The sequence below is a fragment of the Pteropus medius genome, unplaced genomic scaffold (assembly GCF_902729225.1).
Source record: "Pteropus medius unplaced genomic scaffold, Ma_sr-lr_union100, whole genome shotgun sequence".
Lineage (NCBI taxonomy): Eukaryota > Metazoa > Chordata > Mammalia > Chiroptera > Pteropodidae > Pteropus > Pteropus medius.
Genome location: NW_024340696.1, coordinates 25,604,653 through 25,622,034, shown reverse-complemented (window position 1 = coordinate 25,622,034; position 17,382 = coordinate 25,604,653). Strand labels below are relative to the sequence as shown.

General features: G+C 40.7%; 1 protein-coding gene across 1 annotated transcript in view; it reads right to left on the bottom strand.

Moving 5' to 3' along the window:
* LOC120607849 (beta/gamma crystallin domain-containing protein 1-like) overlaps nucleotides 1-12,020 on the bottom strand; it is a 45,741-nt gene extending 33,721 nt beyond the window's left edge. The window contains exons 1-4 of the mRNA XM_039869593.1: nucleotides 10,676-12,020; nucleotides 3,805-6,172; nucleotides 1,149-1,196; nucleotides 946-1,064 (exon numbers count right to left, since the gene is read on the bottom strand). Of these exons, the coding sequence (XP_039725527.1) occupies nucleotides 946-1,064; nucleotides 1,149-1,196; nucleotides 3,805-6,172; nucleotides 10,676-11,370 (3,230 nt within the window). The 5' untranslated portion in view covers nucleotides 11,371-12,020. The remainder of the gene's footprint in view (nucleotides 1-945; nucleotides 1,065-1,148; nucleotides 1,197-3,804; nucleotides 6,173-10,675) is intronic.
* Nucleotides 12,021-17,382: the final 5,362 nt, after the last annotated feature.

Below are 17,382 nucleotides of genomic sequence, written 5' to 3'. Positions count from 1 at the left end.
ATTTAAAAAGTATCTTTCCCAACAACACCCAAACACTAAAGAAAAACCTCATGTTAATATGACAATGCTGCTCTTAAATGCCTAAGGTTTCAAAAAAAGAGAGAAGCCAACAATTTTGCAAAAGAAAAGCGTGATTCTATTAACAAAATTGTTACAAAAAATTTTTTAGTGTTATTTTTAGTCTTCGAATTTAAGAACAAAAGCTAATTGTATTTTTCTAATGAACATGTTGAATATACAAAAAATATCAAAATATCTAAAACCTAATAGGAAAGATGTTACATATTTAATCAAATGGAGACCAAAAGAAGAGTTTACTAATTTTTTAAATCACAAGTATCTAGAGTCCTATCCTCTTTATTTCAAACAAGTAAAGTATTTATGCCACATAACAATTTTTAAAAAAATGCTTTTAATTCAACTTTGTGTATTTCCTAGAAGCTATTAAGCTAGTAAAATAATTTTTTTCTACCAATTTCTTTACTTAATCAAAACTATCCATTGTTGAACAGTTGGAAAATAAAATTTAGATTAGTCTTTCACTGAACTGTCATTGAAAAGTTAGCAAAAATGTCTTTTCTTATAGAATTAAAAAAATTCTACCAACATAACTAAGTACAATTCTTATCTACCTCATTGAAAATTCACAAACCAAAAGTATAGTATGGACTCTGATGTTCATTAGTTCAAACCACTGTCATGAGGGGGTATATGGGAAAAGAAACTTATACTGCTACACTTTTCTGATTTTTCTAGCATAAATACATATCACCCCTATAATCAGAAACATGATTAAAAACCGTATTTTTTTATATGAATTCCTTTTAATACTCACCATGACTATTGTTAAAGGCATAATTTTAAATAAGGACAGAAGACCCAAAAAGTAATTTAAAATGGAAAACATAGGCCCTCTAAGTCAAGAAGTCAAAGTGCCATTCTCACCATCCTCTAACAACTTTTACGAGTATCACAGGAGAGAGACTCCAAGAGCTGCAATCCTCTATGTCACCAAAGACTTCAATACACTCCTCGGAGACATCCGGTTCACTGTAGATCACTACCTACAAGAGGAGAGTAGTAGCATATGTGATTGTACTTTATCAGACCAAAATAAAATCTAGACTAGAAATAGAAAATAATCTTACCTTTCCAGGTCGTGGATTGATTTTATTTTGGACACTTCTTCTAAGCATCTGTAATCAAATGAACAAAACACAACAAATAATTAAACTTTGCATAACAGTCCTCTCTTCTCCTCTTATGATCCTTTAAGTAAGTCACCCCACAATTTAACAATTTCAAAACAAGCCTACTTTGATCTATGCCAAAGTTGTGTTTAAACTTTCTTTGAGTCTAAACTGTTAAATTAAAAGCTGCCCCCAGACCCTAACTGAATTTGCCATTTCAGTTTCTCATTTAAATGCCTAGGCTATTTTTACCAATCTAGAAAATTTAGAACTCAAGAGTCAGACCTATGTTTTATGTGAGAATAAGGACTCAGCTAAGAGATTATAATTCAAACAATCTCAGTATAATGTCAAATAAAGAAAAAGAAATTACAGTGTATTAATCACTTATCTAAAATGAGTTGTATCAGTTGCATTTGTTCATACACACACCTACTCTGAATCTATGAAGGCTGTTTTTTCATAGTAACATCTGCCATACCTACTAGTCTAAATAAAAACATGTTTATGGATTATTTCACAATGTACATTGCACATGGTACTTAATCACTCCCTTTTTGATGGACAAAAAATGTTTTTATATGGCTACAAAACTAATCAAGACCATGTGACGAGACCAGTAAAACCAGAAATGCAGAAGATAATAAAAACAGTAATTATACATGTAAAAATATTATAAAACATGGACTACTTTCAGTGCTGACCAGTATGCCTATTCTAAGGACTGCCTTTGATCTCATCACCCTTGCATCATGTCAGAGTGAATATGCCCAAAAGACCACAGGAAGGCCTCAACAGAAGACTTTTTATAAAAAGTCAATCATTTACTTATTTTTATATATACACATTAGAGGTAGATAAAATGAAGAAAAACCCTGAGATTTAAAAACAAATTCAGGTAAGACATAGAAGAATAGTTATATGGTCAACAAAGCCCAAAACCTAAAAAAAAAAAAATTAATCATAAAAAGGCCTAGAGAAAGTATAAAGCACTTTGTTTCTCCTTTTGCTGCATTTGGCTTGATTTTTCAAGAGATTCCACAGGGAAACTGTATATTCTGTTGTCAGACTCACCAGACTGTTGTCAAATAAGAGAAGTGAACCAAGAATGATTTAAAAGAATAAGGCTGTAATGAACGGGAAGTGGACCGTTGGAAATTTTGTGCTTGAGAGAAATATTTAAAAACTTTATGATATCTGAGAGCTTTAGGCTGATTCAGTTTGTCTACAGTAGTGGTTCCCAACGTGTGGTCCAGGGACCACTGAGAGTTCCCAAGATCCTTTCAGGGAGCCCATGAAGTCAAAACTACTTTCAAGAAAAAGAGGGTATTTATATTTTGTAATCTTTTTATCTCACAGTGTACTGTGGACTCTTCCAGAGGGCCCATGACGACATTGCTATGATGGCTAACGGCATGTGCGCTTATGTGTTGTGTTTTAAATTTTTCTCACTATTAATTTCTAATGATAAAATCTGATAGGCATAACCGATATGAACAAAAGCTCTCTGCGGTCCTTAATAATTTTTAAATATTATTGTATTCTGAGATCAAAGTTTAACATTTTTTGAAAAGAGGGATCTGAACCTCTGCTGGAAACCCAACTATACATTTTGAAAGAGCTTGGAGAGTTACATTCTATGACAAGCTTGTAGCAAAAGCCAACACAACACATTGAAACAAGTTGCAGTACCTTATACAAATGAGGAAGGGTGCAAGGTATTTTCTGCCTGGATAAAGTGTTATAGATGATGGTCTCTAGCTGACAGATGGCCTGGTTCACAGGGTGGGCAACGGTACTATAAAGGTCCACTCGTGTTTCTGGACTAACAGAGCTGACTTTTAAACCTTATATTCTGTTGCTCTTTCATTATGCTCCCTTCACTTGAGAATCAAGCTGGTAACTTGGTAAGAGAAAGGCACAAATTCATATCAAAAACTGAATAAAGAAAACAACTTCAGAAGTCAGAAGAAGATGGAGAAATTATAATTGTTGTTCAAAATCATATTTTGCTGCTCTCTCTACAATATTAAAGGAAGATCCAATGTAGACCAAAATTCTTTACTCAAAGGCTTTTCAGGAAAAAATACTTCCCTGATGAAAGCTAACTTTAAATAAAGATACTTTCTCAAATGATGTGAAGGATATACATTTATTGCTACTTATGAGAAGAGTGAAACTCACAGTGCATTAGAAGGGATTACAAATAAGATTCCTTAGCAGAGGCTTTTCCAAATAAAAGGAAGCTGCTTCATATATCTTCAAAATTCTAGGTACAGTAGTGAGCATTTTAGTGCACAACTAGGTAAAAACCATCTGTCTCTAAACTCTCAAGGTACTTTATATTTCATAATACAACATATTAATTCACACGTGCCTTAAAATATTGGTAGCTTATTTTCCCTGCCAGACTACACATATTTTGAGAACAGAATCCGAGTACCTTTTTCTTAGACCTTAACAGTCCCTTGCACATAGGTTTTCAAATATATGAATAGAAAACAATCGTACACAAGCATAACCATTTCTAAAAGAATAACATTAATTGCTCATCACCCCTCTGTCACTTTTATTTATAAAAAACCCAAGTAAATGATCATATGTTGCTACTTACTGTTGAATCTGATAATGACATTCCAGAAAAAGATATGTTTGGGTCAAACCGGCTGGATTTGAAAAGACCCACGAAGTCTGTGTCATTGTTTCCGTAGTTCGGCAAATTCGATTTAAGACTTTCAGCATGATTAGACTTTTCCACAGCATCACTGTTCTTTAGTTTAGAAAATTCAGAAAGTTTAGTTTCTGGCAAATGGAGGTTGCTTTGTGAATCCAGATCTTTTTTGGTTTCTTCTTTTTGCAGGTATTTTTCCATGTAGCTGGGACTTTTCAAGCCTGATTGAGATGTACTTGACGAGTCAAAATTGAAGACCTGTAAGTAGTGGTTGGGTGGAAGATTTGGCTGATCTTTCTCTGAAGTGCAGGGTGGGGCATCCTCAGCCACAGGCTGTAGCACAGGAGACCGAGAAAGAGAAGTGTTCTGTGAAGAGCTGAACGTTGTGGTCATAGTGTTGACTGACGTTACAGAGGGAGAAAAGATTTTGTCTTGTGGTAAAGAAGATAACATGCTTGAGAAAAGTGCACTTTTTTCTAGCCTAGATCTCTTAACTCCACCATTCGTGACGTCCCTGTTCTCCTTGCCATTTATTTCTGGAGTCGCCAGAGGTTCATCTTTCCCATTAATGTGAGTGTGCAAGGACTTGAAGAGGATACTCTGTTCAGTGGACAGACGTTTGGGCCTCAGTTTGGATTTTGTGTCCAGGTTCTGCATGAAATGTATAGCCGGTGATACTTCTGACTGGCTTTCTTTTTTCTTCCCCAAACCAAAGGTAAACACATTAGGATCAAACACCTTTTCTAAATTGTCCTCGTGAATTGGAGGCATGACAAAGTGAGGGGCGGGAGAGTTTGGCACCCTGGCCTTCTTTTTCTTCTGAGGCACACAAATCGCACTGTCCATCTTCTTTATAATTTCAGTGAATTTTTCCATATCAGAAGAAGAATCAAATACGCTATCATCGCTACCAGCAGAAATGTTCAAAAGACTGGCAGGGCTGTCCTGGCCATTCACCACATTGTGATCTGGCCTTTGAGTAGTTTCTAAATGATTTCTGCTACCAGGGGAGCGGGTGGGGCTGGATTCAACCGCCAGGGGTGTTCTGTTGCCTTGACTTTGAGCCTGAGTAGGCAGAGTTTTTTCTGATTCCAGCAGCGTGACTTGTGGGCCAGATTTTGCTACATGTTCCTCTTCACGATGAATGTGTTTGGGTGATGTACTCTTATTGCCCAGTACTTCCTCTTTCTGGGGAGCACAACTTGCAACGGAAACCACTTCAAGTTCATTATTGTGACAACTTGGCAACTGCACTTCTCTAACTTCAGAGCTATCTGAGAGGATCTGGGAGCTTACATCCTGGGTGCTCTCCACAGGGAGCACGAAAGACCTGACCTGGACAAGGACCTTGGATGGACACTCAGTTCCTTCAGCTTCTGGGCTGTGCTCTGTGTTCAAAGGAGGGTTTGCTTCTCCTCCTTCTCCTCCTGCTACAAGTTTAGAGGGGGGCATTTTCTCATTAATCTGATGAGACACAGGCAAAATACATCCATTATGGTTTTCTGACACTTTTAGATCAGTGCCCAGAAAACTGCCTATGGGTGCTTCGGCACATGTGTCTTTGGGAACACCCACAGGAATGCATTCAGGCAGTGAAACAGGAGACTGATTAGATGACTCAGCCGGGGGCTGTGAGTCAGAAAATTTATCCTGTGGCTTTGGTATGACTGTTGGACATGAATCTTTGGCATCAAGAATGGTGGGGATGTTTTGTGCTGTATCAGTCTCATTTTCAAGTACAAGTCTTTTGCTGTCAGCAGCCTTTGAGTCGTCCTCTCCTAAGAGCTTCTGGTCCTGGACAGGAATCAGAGTAGTAACCACTGGTTGAGAAAGGCAGCCAGCATCTATTTGCACATCTGCCTTATCACCTTGGTTAAGCTGAGAACCAAGAGCTTGATCCTCAGTAGGCTGGCCTTCCATCCCTCTTACACTGGGACTCCCAGTTGCTGGCAGAATCTCCTCTTCAGTGAGAATAACTTTGGTTTCTGCAGAGGTTTCTTTCACCAGCACACCATTCTGGTGACTACTTGACATTCCTTTCTTTTCAGGTTGTTCCATTTCTTTAGCTTTTTTGGCTAAATTCAGCTTCGCCCTTCCAACAAAAGTTTTATTAGAGGCAGGGGTGCTCCTTGTGCTTCGAATGTCAGCGTGTCTTGGGCTACTGTTTGCCCGTTTGTTTTCAAATAAGGAGATTTTGGTGGCAGTGTTTCCTTTATGAACTGGCTGGCTAAATGGATTGTGCTCATTTCCCAAACTGTCAAGATTCTTAGGGTTTTTAAGATTTAGTTCCACATGTTTGGGCTTGGCAGGGCTGCAAAAATACGGAAATAATAAAGTTATTGACCTAGTTTTAAAAGGTGAACATACTAATTTAATTACAAAACTATAAAAAGCCAACATCTTTCCGATATGTGGCATTTTTAAAAATTAATTTTTAAACAACCCTAAATACACTATCAATTATTTTTAATGTATGTTTTTCTTCTATATGAAGGATGAGAAAATTATATAACTAAGAAAGTCTAGAGGTGGGAGGTTAACAAGTTTATCGAAGGGAGGTTAACAAGTTTATCGAGTACCTAGTTATGTACATGCAGGGCGTGGCACTAGAGTTGAGAGACAACTTAGGGCTAGAAGAAGTCTAAATACTTAATGCATTTCCATACTTTAAAAATGTAAATGATTTCCCCAAACATTGAACGTGTATTTTTTAGTTTGTCATAACTCTTTTCACATATCTCGAAAAGCTAGATTATAAAAAATATCTATTATTTACCTTTTTGGATATTTTACTCCCTTTATCCTCCTCCATAAAATTTTTCTATGATTATATAAGTACGTTCACCACAGAAAATTTGGAAGATATAAAAAAGGAAAATCATTCATAATCCTACCACTCAGATAATTTCTGTTAACATTTTAGTGTAAACCCAATCTTTTTATATGTGTAGTTAAATATTTTTAATAGAAATGAGATTATTCTGTTCATAGAATTGATTTCTTGCCTTAAAAAAAGATTACTTAACCTTATATTTAACATTTTTAACATGTTTTAAGTTACTAAAAATTTTGTTTGAAAGGTTTTCTTAATGTCTGCATAAAAGTTCATATGGATGCACCATAATTTACTTATCAATTACTCAATTGTTGGTTTTGTCACTATTTCTTGGACAAAAAGAGCCTCCCCTCTCAGGTGAGTTTCTTGCAAATAAGAATGCACATTCATTTTTCCTTCTGAGAAACAAAATGTTCTTTGACATTATTTGGATCTGGTCCTGGCTCTTACACTAAGTATCTGTGTGAACCTGGTCAAGATACTTTAACTCTTTGGACTCTATCTTCTCTATCTATTTTAAAAAAACAAAACAAAACAAAACAAAAACAACTCCAAACCCATCTCCACATCCCCATCCTCCAAGTTACGGGTGAAATAATCCTTGGAGTTCTCTTCCTGGGCTGCAAGTGGGATAGCAGAAGCTCAGGGATGGGGCTGTTGGCTGGCCACCCTCCTTTCAACCAGAATCACTCCGACTTATCTGTTTTATAAATCACTTTTATATAAGCTTTCCTAGAAGAATGGGCTCCAAAGCTAGAGATAAAAATGTCTAAACCACAGGTCTAGTGGTTTACAAAATAGAAGAGATAATAACCACTAATATTCACTGACTACCAAGCACTTGAGAAACACTCTCTATGGCTTGCATAATGCACAATTTTATACATTCTCTTTTAAGATGACGTTGAAGCTTGGAGAAGGTAAATAATTCGCCTGAGGTCACACAGCTAGTAAATGACAGGATCATGATCTGAAGCCAGGTGTTCTTGTTTCAGATGCCATGCTCCTGACCACCCTACTATTCTGCTTCCACAGAAAGAGTCAGACTAGGCTGGCCTCAGTGACCTCCTCCGGTTCTTTCTAATCCAAGGAGTCAGTGATTTATCATGAGATCTATAAGATAAAGTAACCGTACTTTATGAGGACACTATGATAATGAGAACACAAAGTGAAGAAGCATTTTCTCATGCTGGCTCCTGCTTGGACTCATTGCCTTTCAAGAAGGTTGGGCCTGAGAAGTGTTTTCGGGTGAGCCCCTGACTTGCTCACGTGTTAGACTCTATGCTGAGGAGTGTTTTGAAGGATCAGGTAGTGCAACTTTGAGACTTTTTATCTTTCTTGACTTGAGAAATCCTTCCCAAATGCAGCACCAAGAATTTAGACTCTCATTAAAAATTTTTTATTTAAATACTAAATTTGATATATTCTCATTAATTTCTCCCGGTCTTCACTTTTCTCAATATCTCCTCCATAAGATATCTAGGCTCCCACATCTTAAATTTAAAAGCAAATTAACTTATAAGCACTTCATTAAAGGTAAAATTCTAAAACCAGTGAGATGACCAGAAATACAAAGCTTACAAATATTATCAGTTAATGAGGGATGTTCAAATGCCAGGGAATATGCATTTTAAAATTTCTTACTAATCAGCTCAAAGAATGACAAACATCAAAATGTATCTTATGATGTAAATGGAAAATGCTACAGATTAGCCAACAAGCTACCTTAAGGACAGGAAACACACATCTGTACATTAAAGATTTACACCAAGATCAAAATACATTTTACAACCAAACTTTCTGTGCAATTAACTTCTGCTACCAAGAGTCACTACAATTAACCTAGCTCAAAGTAATCAAAAGGCTCCTATAATTCATGTTGTAATGCCTTCTTTACAATGTGAGAGGGGAAAATAATGGAGTCTAAAAAGCTGTGGCTATGAGTGGAAAATTCTTATTTTAAATATATCATTTTAAGAATCTCACCACTCAATATTTGGTAGAGAACTGAAGACATAATTTTTCTAACAGCATAAGAAACATGCTGCTTCAAAATCATTATTTTTGAGGGTATATAAAAGAGTTAAAACTAAAACTTCAGACTCAAATGGTTTTTAAAAATAATCTGAGTAATATTTTTTCTTGCAATACAATCAGGGGAAAATTAAAAGGTCTGAAAAACCCCATCAAACAGAAAAGGAATAGAAAGAATTATTAATTTTCCATTTCAATAGTTTGCCAATATACTAAGTGTGAGGCCCTGTAGAAAACAAAATTAAATGAGTGGCTGGCAAAGGAAAAATTTCACGTAGAAAGTAATCAGTACTGAGAAAAGAGAATTTGGTTTAGTTCTATTACAAATAACAGCACACGAAGAAGTTTCACTGTTAAGATTGGCTTCTCTAGGTTTGTTTATCCTACTCCTTAGCAGTGTCACATTTCTGGCCTTGCTACTCGTGTATTCCTCTCAGAAGACAGAGGGAAGCAGAAGCCTCCTTGTTCAGGTACAAGCAATGTTTCTCTAAGGCTCACACTTAGGAGGTCTGAATGTTGGCACACTGGCCTTCTACAAATAATGAGCATCATTCACTCAGGTTATTTCTCAGACGCTGCTGTTACAGAGTAAATAGCTGACTATATCGAAGGTCTCCAGGTTCACAGCTGGTGAGGAAGCTCAAGTTATTCATTAAGCAGATCTTCCTCTCAAGCATTTACCAAAAAGACCTCCTCTAAAGCTTATCCAAGAATTCAAATAGTCAGAATGGACCATTTGGTTTAAGAATGATAATGCTGTGAAAATACCAGCTCTTTCAATAAATATGTGAATGCAGGAGAAACTTGAGCAGTTTAGATATTCATTTTTCACATGTGCTGACTGGGGATGTAGGAGTGAGAGTGTGGGAAGGGGGAGGATCTTAAGAATGTTATAGTGCCCTCCCTTATCCTGTCTACCTATGCAACTTGATTTATCATTAAGGAACAAGTCCCAATTCCTAGGAAAAAACAAAAGTGCTTTTCTTCCTCCTTTCCACATCCCCAGGCTTCAGAGATGGTAATATTCATTGGCAGTTTAATCAGATATCACTTCATATTGTTACTTGATTTGTCAGTCAGTATCTTGTGTGCCAGAGTGGGCCATAAACTTTTCAAGGGCAAAATACTGAATCATAGTTGTTTTTTTCCCCCCATAGTTCTTAGCACAGTACCATGAACAGAAAGTACTTAATAAATATTTGAAAAATAAATCAACTTAGCAGCAACTTAGTCATAGTCTGTTGTTGAGCTTGATTCTTCTAATGTGTCTTTTCATTTAGCAGTCTCCCCAGTAAAAATAACTGACCTTTCTTAATTTCAATAACTGAAAATTACTTTTCAATTCGGGGAAGCAAAAATATCACCAGACTCCCTAACATTAAAAAGGGGAAAAAAGAACCAAGATATTTGTATTACGTTTTTTGTTTTGTTTTGTTTTTAAGGCTTTAGGCAAATAATGCACTAAGTTCCATAAAAGGTTCTGTGAATTCTCATAAACGCACATATGTCAAGGCTACTGGGACATACTGAATATATTAGTGTTTGCTCCATGTTATCAAATTCTATGCATATGTGTTTTAAGAATGCCCTATCCAAGAATGCCAGTGTACACTCTGAATAAAGAATGAATTAGCTTGTCAAGCCATACAGTCTCCTCTCTATTGTTTATGTAAACACTAAACCTCATGAGATCTCATTTTTACATTCATTTAACTTAAACCTTATATTAAAACAAGAATTAACAACCGACTAGGCTCCCGAATGTGTCATCTTCTTAAACTGTAACTGTTAACTAGCTCTTCCCTATCTCAATTTCAACATAGAGAAAATTCAGTGCACAGATAGTTCTCCCACAAATGCAAAGACTCCGGGCTTCTCAGAGCTGCCGCCCAGCATGTCTGTGGACACAGCATCTCCGCCCGGCCCAATTCCGCAGTTACTTACAGGGTCACTTTAGTGGTCACCGTCGACCTGCCTGCACCGAAATGGTTTCTGAGCTTCAAGCCGTCGGCGTCAGGACCTCCGGCCAATCTGCCCAGCTCTCTGCTTCGACTTCCTTCTCCACCGCCATCGAAGTGGTTGGGGAGCGGCCCCCTCTTGTGCTCTGGCTTGATCTCTGGCAGCAGCGAGCTGCTCTTGACCGTGAGCTCGCGAGGGACAACCCGGGCTGCCTCCTCCCCGTTCTCCCCTGCAGCGCCCTTGGCTGCGGGGCCAGAGTCCGGCGCCGGCGCCCTCTTGGGCGGGGACTCCTTGGCGGGAGCCCGCGGGCCGCCAGCGGGCGGGGTGGGCACAGCCTCCGGGACGCGGTTCTTGCCCCTCCTTTTGGTGGGAGACGAGGCCGGCAGAGGTTGCTTGCTCCGGTCCGACTCCCCCCGGGGCTGCCCTTTGGGGCCGGGGCTGGTCTTGGACTCCGGGCTCGCTGCCGAGGCAACGCCCCCGTCCGAGGCAGCCCGCGGAGATTTCACTTTCTTTTCCGCAGAGCCGTTCTCGGTGGCCGCGTTTGGCGCCACCTCGTAGTCGAACACCACGTCGTCCCTGGCCGCGCTGTCCGGCAGCGCGGTGTCCGAGCCGGGGGAGTCCGTGGATTTCTGCGACTTCCTCCGCTTGCCCGACCTGCGGCCGCTCGACCTCTTATCCATATCGTCGTGATCGCTGCAATCTTCTGCCCCGGCAGTAATCACGACCGGCTCGTCCACCTGCGCCACCTCAGACTTACTCAAGTAGATGTCCAAAGTTAAAACTTTGGCGGGATGGGCACGCTCGCCGAACCGGCACCCTCGTCCTCCCGGCCCGGCTTTGCCGTCTGCCTGCGGAGAACGCGCCAAGTTCTCTGGGCCCACAGCAGGAGGATCACCTGGCAGAGCAGATGCGTCCTCGGGAGGCTGGCTGTGCGCGTCTTGGGATTCCGGGAAGCCTCCTTCTGCACTCACGTGGGGGGCTCTGCCAGTCGCCTCGCCTAGTCCCTCCGCGGGCGGCTCCCCGGTGGGCGACCCCAGCACATCCCCTGCTCCTTGGGCTGTCTGGTGCTCGCAGTCAGCGCCAGCCAAAGCGTCCTGCCTCGGACTGCCGGCGAGCGTTTCTGGGTTCTCTTGCCTGGGGGAATTCTCTAGTGAGGAATGCAGCTGCTTGGCAACGGTGGTGGCACCTGGGAAGGGCTCTTCCTCTGCTTCCAAAGGTTCTAATTGGGGTGAATCACTTCCATGGCACTGCTGCACAGCCACCGCTGCATGACTGCTCGAGCAAGGTGACAGCTCTGCGTCAGGGGGCGCTGCCTGGACACAGGTCTCGGAGGGCTCGCCCTCCAGCTCCTGGGGCTTTTCCTGGGGGAGGCCCTCCTCGCCTGTATCTATTTGTTTTGATTGGCTGCCCTGAGAGTGCCTCTTCTCATCCTCTCTTTCAGGGAGCTGGGAAGAGGTTACATCTTTCGGAGAGAATGATTTGGCACTGGAACTGGTGGGACTCTCTAATCCGTTTCTGGTGTTCCTTCTCCTTCCTGACGTGAACAGGTTGCCAAGTTTCCCCAAAACTGGCTTCTTTTTGTTCTCTTCTGGTGGTTGTGCTCTGGACTGAAAAATAAAAGGGAGTGGGCGAGAGAAAATATGAGAATCCGTTTTTTTCCACTTTAGTAGTAAGTATGTTACGGAACTTCAAGCCAAAATGATACTAGAGTTTCTAATTGAAAATTAGGGAATTTTTGTTACGTTCATTCCAACAAAATAAACTGATTTTACTTTTTAAGTTTTTTTTTAACGTCATCTATGTTTGGTGTTACTGAGAATAAAATCTACTTAATAATTCTTGTGTTTTAAAGGAAAATTCAGAAGGTCCAAATAACCTCATATACAAAACAAACAATTCCCAGATCGGTCTAGCTTTTGCTTTTTACCTCTTTCCTCGATAAAGATGCAATTTCAAAACAGCTGTGCGTGACTGTAGGACAGCAGCAAAACCACTAAATTCTCTTAAAGCAGATTTTTTTTTTCTAAAACATCACCCTTTCTTTTTGCAGAACTATTAGTCTCCTTTAGAACACTGAGAAGCCACCTGGGTTCAACAAACTGCAAATGAAAACCTGAAGCAACAGGGATTTAATCATCCGGGCCCGCCCTTGATCAAATCCGCAGTTCCCGGTGGGCCGGGCCTGCGCTCCTCCAGTGGAAATAGCACGCGGGCATTCAAATGCCCGCTGATTCCCATCCAACAGATCCTATAACTTCGGAGTTCCCCCTAGAGCTTTTACCCGCGCGTATGTTCCTAGGAGCGTAAATACCCGGAGTACACGGAAGGACGGCAAAGGTGGAGGACGACCATCTTCGCATCCTCCCTGCTCCAGCCGGGAAGGCGCAGGTGGAGGATGCGCTTGGGGCTTTGCCCACGCCGACTTCAGCCCCCGGCCCTGGCCGCACCACCCCGCTGAGCTCCGGGAGCGCACAGGCGGGAGCCCCAGGGCCCGACCCACCCATGGGAGGTGGCCCGCGCCACCTGTGATGATCCGCACAGGTCCCAAGAAGAGGAAAAACCTGCTTCTTTTATGTCGCCTGGAGCAAAACGGTGCACACCTGGTGTCCGCGCCGGAAGCCAGGAGGGCTCTCAGAACAGGTCAATAAAAGCAAACCAGCCAATGAGCGCCGTGGAGCTCGGGGTTTTGCCCGGCGCTGGGAGAGTAGGCGAGGGGCCCGGGGTGGGCAGGAAGGAGAGGGAAGATGGAAGCACGAGCGGCGAGCTCTGCCCTGGCTCCTAGCCGACGGAAGCGTATTCTGGATAATTATCCCCACTGAAAACAAGCCCACACGTGTGGCTACAATACCTTAAGAATTACCTATTCCACTTCAAACCCAGGAGCTAACTAGATACCCCCTTTTCCTGGTAGGTGAACATTCAGGGCAGTTTTTACAATATTGACTGTTTACAAGGAGATTCCTGAACCCCTCTTTAAAGCGGCTCTATTTCCTGTGAGTTATATACAGCCAGTGGACTTTGGAAATAGTGGGAAATAGGAAAGACTGTAAGAGAGAGCATGGAATTAACAAGGCCAACGAGTATTTATTGAGACTGTCGTGACACTGTAACATCATGTGATTCTGCGACAGCCTGGTGAGGTGCTGTTGAAATGAGGAAAACGAAGCTTGGACAGAGAAGAGACATAAAACTAGTGCTGGGGGAGGGGCAATAAAGTCAAGCTTCAGACCCAAGTCCTGGGCTTCCAGCCCTACTGCTTTGACTCCACCACAGGGACCCCTTTCAGAGGATGTGGAAGTGCAGTGGGCACCTCCGAGACAATCTGGTGGAATAGATTGCAGGCCACATACCCTCAGGATTGGCTCCTGAGGAAGGGCTTCTGAATCAGATTTACTGACAAACTCCAGAGGTGATTCTTCTGGTTTGAGAAGCATCTGGTAGGAGATTTGGAACAGGACAGCTGCTGCTTTAGGAGATGGACCAATGTTGCTGAGAGCTTTTGTGACTTAACTGATATGCTTCTAAAATCTAACCAGATTTTGATTAATAATTCAATTCTCCAATGATTATATAAATAATACAGAAAAAATTCACCATGTAATTTTTAAAAATATGTTAAAACCTTCCAACTTCCTAAGGAATATATTTGGAATCTTACTATAAGTCAATAAAGCTTTTTAAACATAATATTGTAATTTATGCTTACTGAGTCCTCCTTATGCACTTGACACTTGCTAAGCAATTTACATAGATTCTCATCCAATCTTCCTAAAAGCCCTTAAGGTAGGCAGTTTTTTAAAGCTCATTTGCCAGATTTACTTATCCCAAATTTACTTATCTAAGGTCCCACAGCCAGCAGTCTTTCTTCCTCTGGAGATGGAGTTCCATCCCTGCTGTCTGAACAGGCCTTCGAACATATCCTGAAGAAGTAGCCAGGAAAATAGGGTTGAGTCTATTGGCTCAATTCTAACTCATGTCAAAAAAACCCAAATAAGTGTGTTATTCTGCCAATGATGTTGCAATCCATCTTTCCCGTGTGGTTGAAAGACGCCTGATCAGCAGTCCTCTCTGTTCAGCACAGACATTTTTTTTCAATTTTGGCTATCGCCGCTTTTTATAAAACCAGTTAACTTGGCCTCATCAACTACTTGACTCCTCTTCCCTTAAGAAGAGCAGCCGGTTTATCACCTGCCTGGCTTTGTCTGTTGACCTACCTAGAATTGCAGTATTTTGTTTGTTTATGCATGCATGTTCATAATAGCTTCATTCATAAGTCAAAACTGGAAAAACTTAAATGTCCACCAACGAGTAAATGGTTGAATTGTGGTACATTCATACAACAGAATACTACTCAGCAATAGAGGACTGAACTTCTGAAACAGGGACTAACATGGATAAATCTCAAAAGTGTTATAACTGAGTAAAATAAGCCAGACTCAAAAGGTTACATACTATATGGTTCCATTTATATGATGTTCTAGACAATGCAAATCTAATCTATAATCATAGAAAGTAGATCAGTAGTTGCCTGAGGACAAGGTGGGGTTGGAGACGCGACGGGAAAGAGGCACAAAGGAACTTTGGGGAGGGATGGCAAGGTTCTATATTTTGGTTGTGGTGATGGTTACACAAGTGTACATATTCTTCCAAACTCATCAAACTGCACACTTAAAATAAGTGCAATTTTTACATATGAATTCTATCTTAATAAAGTTGATTTAAAAATAAAATTCTTCCCTGGGATGAAACACAATTCATCTGTCTCAAATGCACGTTTCATAGTTCTTAGTCAATGGGGGCCTCAAGTCATTTCAAAGGCTTGGTCCTCATTTATAGGGGAATTCAGTCTTCCCTAAAAGGGCCAGGCACCTGTGTATCTCCAGCTTCATATTTCTCTACTCAGGATCCTCGGAGCAGAGTTCAGAATGCCCATTCCTACAGAGTAAAGTCCATAGTAACAGCTCTGAGGAACATCCCTTCTTAAAACAGGACCAATACTTCTTTTCAGTCAGGGATGATTCCTTTCCAGTGTTCATGGAAGAAAAATGAGTATGGCAATAGAGAACAAAAAACTGGATGGCCTGGGAGTTGTCCAGAGAGTGGCAGCAGGTGCCTTCTTAAGTAGCAGCCTTTGTGTTTCATGTTCTAAACCCAGGCTGGGAGGCCACACACAAGTACTTTCTCCTTCAACCTTGACAATAATCTGTAAGGAAGGGATGTTTTCCAAAGAGGCCATGAGAGCCAATTGGTCTTCTTCCTGCTCCCCCAGGCTCCGCCCCAGGCTCTCTTCTGGGCATAGGCAGGGTCCTGAGGTTCTCAGATTCTAGCAGAGGCGGGCAATCCTGGAACCTCTTCTGTCGTTAGCTTTTTACCATGTACTTTCTGCCCACCCTACTTAAGGCAGACTGCACACCTCACCGTGCAGAACTAAACTTGGAATCCTCTCTCACACATACTCTACTGAGATGAGTGCAGTCCATCAGACTACTTTGGAAATGATCCACGAGTTGTAAACTGGGATCTGTTTTGGCTAGTATTAAATGTGGCTCATTAGGGGTCATGTGTAAGCATCTACGACATGACCATATTCCAGGCGGAGTGTAGAGGCCCAAGCATCACTGGCTGCGGTGCTGTTCTGTGATTCTCAACCTTCTTGGTGTGACAGTACCTGTTATCAGCAATTATCAAAAAGCTACTTCGTATTGTTACATATCATTTCAGAGATCTCTGCTGTATCCTCAGCTAATGGGGAGCAAAAGGGTCAGAAAATACAGGATAAATTGTTAATATGCTGCCAAATTGTTAATATATCAAAATGTCTAGACATATAGGCAAAATAGTGTGCTTATTGCACTGTTTTTTTTTTTTTTTGATTACCTTTAGGAGTCACTGCTTTAAACTGTTAAGTACTTCACATGAAATCAGGTCAGAGGTTGAAGAAAAATATGTTAAGCATATTATTTGAAAATGTAATGAACATACTGTTTATAAATAAGTCTTTCATATGTTTCCCATCTTTTCATTGCCCAGTGGATATAAGCCACTTAAGACCAGGAAAATATCCTTCTGCATTCCCAACACCCAGCACAGGGACTTCAGCTAGAAGTGGACACAATTATTTGCTGCTACTAAAGAATTAGTAACATTTATCCTCTCTTCCAAAAGGGAGTTACCACCATTCCTGGAGGTAACTATAAGCATGATTAGTTCTAAATAAAACAAAAACAGAATGGAAATTTGTTCCACACAAGGCTTAATGTGCTCAAGAACTTGCAGATTTTGCCCATATGAGGATTCTACATGGTGATGCAGCTGCTGGCACACAAACTTCAAATTCTTCAGGTTTACTGCTGGCTCCCAACCTGAATCTGACTTGAGAAAGATTAAGATCTTTTTACTTGTACTCACCTGTGCATCCTACTAAAACGTTGTCATTAATGTACTAAATTAAGTCTTAAAAAACAAAAAAACAAAAAAATTTATAATTCCCTAAGAGCCTCTTTGTTGATTTCTGAAAGATATCTGAGCTCCCTAACATCAGTTCAGCCATGATGAGGAATGAACGAGTCCAATGAACATTATTATGAATTATATGATTAGCCATGTTACTGTGATACCACTGTAGATTCACAACATATGTTTATGTGTACTTGCATTCGTGAGGAAATTTTTATTTCTGCATAGGCTTTTTT